The 6,468-nt window shown below is 52.9% G+C and overlaps 1 protein-coding gene across 1 annotated transcript in view; it reads right to left on the bottom strand.

Moving 5' to 3' along the window:
- Positions 1 to 573: 573 nt before the first annotated feature.
- The window catches only part of GLG1 (golgi glycoprotein 1), a 71,440-nt gene continuing 65,545 nt past the window's right edge, over positions 574 to 6,468 (bottom strand). Inside the window, exon 27 of the mRNA XM_040254140.1 lies at positions 574 to 5,389. Within this exon, the coding sequence (XP_040110074.1) occupies positions 5,222 to 5,389 (168 nt within the window). The 3' untranslated portion in view covers positions 574 to 5,221. The remainder of the gene's footprint in view (positions 5,390 to 6,468) is intronic.

Raw genomic sequence — 6,468 nt, 5'->3', positions numbered from 1 at the left:
CCATTTCATTACTTGAATACTGGTATGGCCATTACTACTTCAAGAAACCTTTGCTATCTGCAATTCAACACCCAGATGCAAATGAGCTTTGCTGAGAGCAGAGGTAGAAGACAAGACGTGGGAAGGTGTGAGGTGACTGACCCCAGGACTGAAACGGGGAGACAAGCAATGACTAAACATGGACGCAGCAGCACCCAGCAACCGAACGTGGCCCAGCTCTGGGCCTGAACGGGAAGGCGGCCACCAGACACCAGGCGCCATCGTGTGCCGCCTCTGTCAGAAGCTCCCGACGTGTTCCTCGACGAAGCAGCCTCATGACATGGCTTAAGCACATGAGCAGAATGAGTAATTCTGGACACACGAGACCGGGGGTCAGAAAACCCTAGATCTGGCTTCCAGCTCTCCTATAAAAGGCCTCGGGTCCTACTCTGCTTGACCTAATTAACCAAGAACAGGGGCGTTCAAACAGTAAGTTTCTGAGCATCCAGTTCACAGCCAGCGCTCACCGCACTGGAGACTTCTACGAGCAAGGCAGGTGTTTGAGGAGGGTCCTCCCAGTCACCACAGAGAAGATTTAACAAGTAAAAACCTGCAAACTCTTTATTAAATTCTCCCATTTCATCTGTACAGAAAAAAAAATGCACATTATGTTCAGAATCTCGGTAACATCTCAAAATTACACAGCATGAACATGTAAAAACAAGGAACTGCCGGGATTTTATACATAGAAAGAAAAACCATTTACAAAAGAGGCTTGTTAATTTTACTTTTCTTTTTTTCCTTCTTAAAAAAAAAAAAAAACCATTTAAAGGCCTAAGATCTCACACAGCATTTGCTGGACAGTCTCTCTTCCAGCCTGGATTGACCCGGGAAACACTGCATGGGGAGAGGACGTTCAGTAAGCCTCGGGCTGCCAGCCCTCCTGTCAGTCACTCGTTCTGGCCAAGGAACCTGCTCAAACCATCAAGCGTGTGCGGCACAGGGCCTGCTGGGCTCTGGGGTCCAGGTATCAAATCTGTGTCGGGGGGAAGGCAAAACAGAATATAGAGGCACTGTCTGAATTCCCTCCTTGCCCAGGGAGACTCCTCTGCCACATGGCTGCCCATACCCCTACACGTGTACTGTGGCAGGTCTTGGGAAGGAGGACGGGGAGACCACCGCCAGGATCCTGTCACCACCAGCCCGAGCAGACAGTCCCACCTCTGTGCTCAAGGTGACCAACAGCCCCTGGGTCTCCTCGGTGATCTCACTAGATGGCGTGGAGGGGCTCATCACTCTGAAGTCAGTCTGGGCATGGATGGATTGGGCCTCGAACTCGACTGCCCTGCCTGACATGTGACGCTGGTCCTGGGGGAGATGACCAAGGGGAGTTTAGCTGGAGAGATGGCCAAGCAGAGATGAGACAGAAACCCACCCACCAGAACATCAGCTCCAGCCCCTGGTCCTTTGGGAGCTGAAGACCAGTGGGAGAGCAGTGATTCGGGAGTGGCGTGTCTCCAAGACACGGGGAAACTTGGGGCACTGGAATGCTGCATTTTATAAAACTACTTAGGTGCTGTCCAAATGGTGAGAGTAAATAAAAGGAGTTCTGAGATTTTTCAAATTCCTAAGAATTGGAAATACAAGTAAACACACCAAGATGCACATGATTCAAAAAGCCCTATTCTTTTTATTCTATGGCCCAAATCTAGTTTGAACAAGTCAGGCTATGGTGGATGGCTTCTAAGGGTCCCTCCTGCAGGTCCCTTCCCCGTACGTGCTTGCGTGGAATAAGCAGTATGTGGAGAACGCTTACATTTTGGTGGGGGAGGGAAAGAAATGGGAAAAGCAGAGGTGTAAGGTGTTTTTCCTCAGAGGAACGTAAGACCAGCTGAGAAAGGAGGTCCCACAAAGCAACCGATCTGTCCCCGGGTGACTCACCAGCGGGGATCTTTGGGACAGCAGTGGTCCCACAAGCCTGGAGGTGGTGCACACAGGAGTGAGTCTTCTCCTGGGAAGGGGGAGGGGAGTCAGCACCCTGTCTGATGAAATGTAAATGGAGGCTACAAGTCTTCACTACTAGTTTCTCTTGTTACCTGACCTCAGGAAACGGGAAGAGATGAAAGCTAATGGCAATCTCCTATCACATCTTCTAGGAAGGCAGAGTCTCCCTCCCTCTCCAGCATCCCTGAGAAGAGAGTGTGCAGGATGTGAGAGTCAAGGGCCGCAGTGAACACTAGTCAACACCTGCTCACTCAATCCTAGAATTCCCCTGGCCTCTTAAGGATGCACTGGCTCAGAACAAGCTGATGAGGTCTACAGACCTGGGCCTGTAGGTGGTACCAGAGTGTCAGGGAACGCTAAGGAGGGGCGCTTTCTTGCTGGAGTGAACCCAGGCCTGTCTCGGAGCATCTTGCTAGCAGACTTCTCTTGGGACGTTAGCAATAGCGGAGGAAGGCCAGGGATGTGCAGGGCAAGACCTCACTCCACAGCCGCCTTGTGTGTGAGAAGCTCCGTGAGGGGGAGCAGTCAGCCTCGTCCTGCGCATTCTGCTCAGATTTCTGATTCCCAGAGAACTGACCTCGCAGCTCCTCTGGACTTCTATGGAGATACTGAGTCGGCATCTCTGAGACGAGTGAATGGACAAGGCCTGATGAGTCCCCTGGCTACTGTAATCTTCACCAAGGGCAGGGACCCTTGGTCTTGACCCAAAACCATACCCGCTGCTGATGTAACTGTTCCTGGATGGGCTAGACATCAGGAGATGAGAGAGCAAGAGGGCCGTCAACTCCCACTAGGGGCATGGTTTCTTCTTGCCTAGTTCTTGCCTAGCTGATTTACCCAAGAGTGACCTATGAAGCCAGGGACCAGAGGTGGCTCAGAGCCTGTTTTTGTCACACCGAATGAGATACAGAATGGATACAGCTGGGACATAATTTCTGATGGATGTATGAAACTGCTCAGTCATAGGAAACTACTCCAAGTTGGATGGTGAAATGCTTTCTGGCAACAAGTGATCAAAGATACCGGCAGAGTTATCCCTTCTATCTATCCAGGTCATTTCTCAAGGTGACGGATGTTTCAAGAATCAAACTCTTTTTCAAACTTCCAGATCTGCTGCAGACAGTTGAGATCATCTCCCAGTTCAGAAAGAAGAAAAGCATCGAGATGAAGTAAACTGTGGCGATGTTTTACACACATGGGGAGGGAGACAGCAGAGGAGAATGGAAGCCCCCTCATCAGATGGGAAGTTATTCTGTGCTGTAAAGCACGTCACACGCATCAGTGGGGGCCTGTGTACATGTGACAACCCCGTTCCTCGCTCTCAGCACCTGCCCAGAGCAAGGGAGGAGCCCCAGGAGGTGCACCATCCACCAGCTCGGTTTAGTGCAACAGGGGTGGAGGGAGGGGTGGCGCTCCAACTCCAAGAGGTTCAAATGAGATAAGACAGAAGACCCGCAGGACAGCTGCTGAGAATCAGGAAGACCTTAAGAGCAGGACCTGAGGGGTCCCGGCAGCTTAGAACCGCCCTTGGTGACTGGTGGTGCCCTAGGCAGGGGGTGTCTGCAGCTGGCGTCTGGAACCCACTGCCTCCAGCAAGAGTAGCAAAAAGGAGAAAGAAAAGCAAACCACAGTATTCAAATATATGCCAGTCAGGGTTAGACAAGGAGTCACCTGGACCAGCTGACCCATCGTCCTGAACACATTCCAGGGAAGACAGAGAGGGGTGGGACCGCGGCACACGCGGACAGTGGCGAAGTGGGGCGGGGCCAGGCAGGGTGCATGGTCTACGTGGACAGTTTTAGGCACGTGATTTATAATACTCTGTGGACGTCTAACAGGTTAATAAAATATATATTATATAAATATATCTCCTACTGTACACACTGCCCTCTTGTGCAGCCACTGGATTCTGTGCCCCAAACTCAAGCCCAGGTGCCCCAGGCTGAACCATGATGCCAGTGAACCTCCCTTTTGATACTCCAAGCCTGTCATCTCTATGCTGGAGGGCTGAGTGATGCTCAGGAATGTTTCCACAAAGCTCAGACTCAGCAAAGAATGATGAATCATTCCAAGTGCAACATTTAGCCAATGCCTACTACCATGGGGGTATGCAGCCAACGGACAGAAAGGAAAAATGGAGAAAGAGCCTCCATCTTTTAGTGGAATCATGTTCCACGCCCTCTGCGTGAACAGGTATGAAGGAGCTTGTCTGGGAAGGTGGCCCAGAGCCTGTGGGAAGGTCAGCTTGCCATCCCTCCCTGAGACCAGGCTGCGTCTTCAGAAGCCACTGTCTCTGACCTGCACTGTTGCCTAAACATGACCCAAAGTGAGCCGATTCTGCCCCCATTCTGCCTCCTGCCCTGGCTCCCTCCCCCGGGGTGGCGGGCTCCCCCGGCAGCAGAGGACTCGGGGAGGCACTGCCACCCCGGCAGGGCCAGTCCACACGCGGAGAGCCCCGCAAGGGTTTGGAAGGCAGGCCCAGGGCCTAGCCTCTCCTGCAGAGCAGTGGATGGATGAGCTGCTCACACCCGTGGGCCCCGAGGAGACGGCAGAGTGACACGTGGCCGTGGGTCCTGACCCGCAGTGGCTCTGCTCGGGTAGGGATCGGAAGGCATCACTGTTTCAGCAGAAGAAAACAAGACCCAAAGTGGGCTGGTCAGTCGTTTCCTGCGACTCGGTGAAGTCCATGGCCCTGATGGGGCCAAAGGTGCTTCTGAGAGGTCAGCCAGACATCCCGGTTACAGCGTGTTGGGTGGTGTGTCTCCCCTCTGACGTCCTGCCTTCCTTTTACACCGCCACACAGAAAGAAGAAAGAGCCCCATCGCTCAAATCAAGCCTGGAGGAGATGTGTCACTATATACATTTTTTTTTTCTTTCTTTAAAAAAATTTTTTTTTGGTGTTTAAAAAAAAAAAAATTCAGCTGAGTTGCAGGTCAGGTGAATTGGTTCCAGAAGTATTGGTAGGTCCATCGGGATGAGAGACTTGTCTCTGGACAGGGAAACCCGAGTCTGCCGACAGAGGCGATCCCCAAAGCGGCCGGCTGCTGCACGAGGTCAAGGAGGAGGACACCATGGACGCGGGAGGAGTCTGCGGCAGACGCGGCGGTGGGCGCCTGCTGCTGCTCTAACGTGAGTGTCGGGGCCACCGCACAGGAGGGCGAGGTGAGGGGGTGCGCTATACAGGAGGGCTGTACAAACGGGGCGCCAGACAGCAGTTCCTCTGGGGCTCCGGGCGCCTCTACCTGTCCTTGAGCTCCCGTGTCACGCGCTTGGTAATGCGCCCACACATCAGGCCGACCAGGAACAGGATGCAGATGCTCCCGCTGATCACGGACAGGATGTAGTTCTTGGACGGGGAGGTCATCACCTGCATGGCGAGGTCAGAGAAGCCGTCCGCCGGGGCCACCTGCAAAACAAACGGCATCGCCCTCAGAGAGGTGTGGGCTGCGCTGAGGCTCACTCGTAACTGCCCCCTCGGTTCCTGCCGTAACTGGGTCCTTTCTTTTGGGGAGAGAAGAGGGTGAGGGACGAGAAAATCAAACACAGAGGTACAACTGGTTTTCCTGATCACAGTGCTGTATACAGCTGCTGCACAAGATTAGGAAATGCAGACAAACACAAAGCGGCGGACTCTCAGAAGTCAGCACAGCGATCACCGCCACCCGGGCAGAAAGAGCCCTCACACGGAGGACCTAACCACGTGCGGACAAAGGGCTCAACACGCGTCAATCGTTTAGTCCTCACACGAGTCCTGGCATATGGATTTCATGACTCCCACATCACAGGTGAAGACCCAGCAGCCCAAGGGGTGGCAAGGGGTCAACTGACTTGCACAAGGACACAGGTCCTTAAACATTTTGTTTTCCTCACACACTGCTGCCTTTTTAAAAACAAAGAGAAAAGCTGAGGTTGCGGTAGATGCTCATTCTGTCCTGATTTGTTTTCACTCACCATCATATCATTAGCATCCTCTCCCCCACCGAAAAAAACCTGCAGACATGACTTATGCTGACTGAATATACTCAAACCAACCCCCCAGTTGTGGACACTGAGAGTCTAACCAGCCTTCACGTCAGTGCTTTCTCCAGTGGACCTCTATGGCTGCCTGCTCTGGCAGAATCAGGACCAAAAGGCTCCCCAGGTGCGCACGGATCTGTTCTGCTGGGTCTCAGCTTGGCCTGGGTGCCCAAGAGGGTCCGGACCAGAGGTCTGGGCTGCTTCTACACCCATCCATGTACTGAGAACAGCATGACGGGTCTTCAGATTAAAGTGAGCACCAGCATGTGCCACCAAAAATCAAGCAGCGGGGTCACTGAGAAGTAATCCTTAGTGGCTCAGCAGCAGAAACCGACGCGGACAGAAGAGATCAATTCATGTCTCAGCTGTCCCATCTGGAGATGACGGCTCCAGGCTCACAGAGCCCAGGAGTCCTACAGGTGCACTGAAAGATGTTTCCAAACGCACTGATTCATGACAAGGACAAGG

Source organism: Oryx dammah, unplaced genomic scaffold, assembly GCF_014754425.2.
Source record: "Oryx dammah isolate SB20612 unplaced genomic scaffold, SCBI_Odam_1.1 HiC_scaffold_13, whole genome shotgun sequence".
Taxonomy (NCBI): Eukaryota; Metazoa; Chordata; class Mammalia; order Artiodactyla; family Bovidae; genus Oryx; species Oryx dammah.
This window is presented reverse-complemented; position numbering and strand designations above follow the sequence as displayed.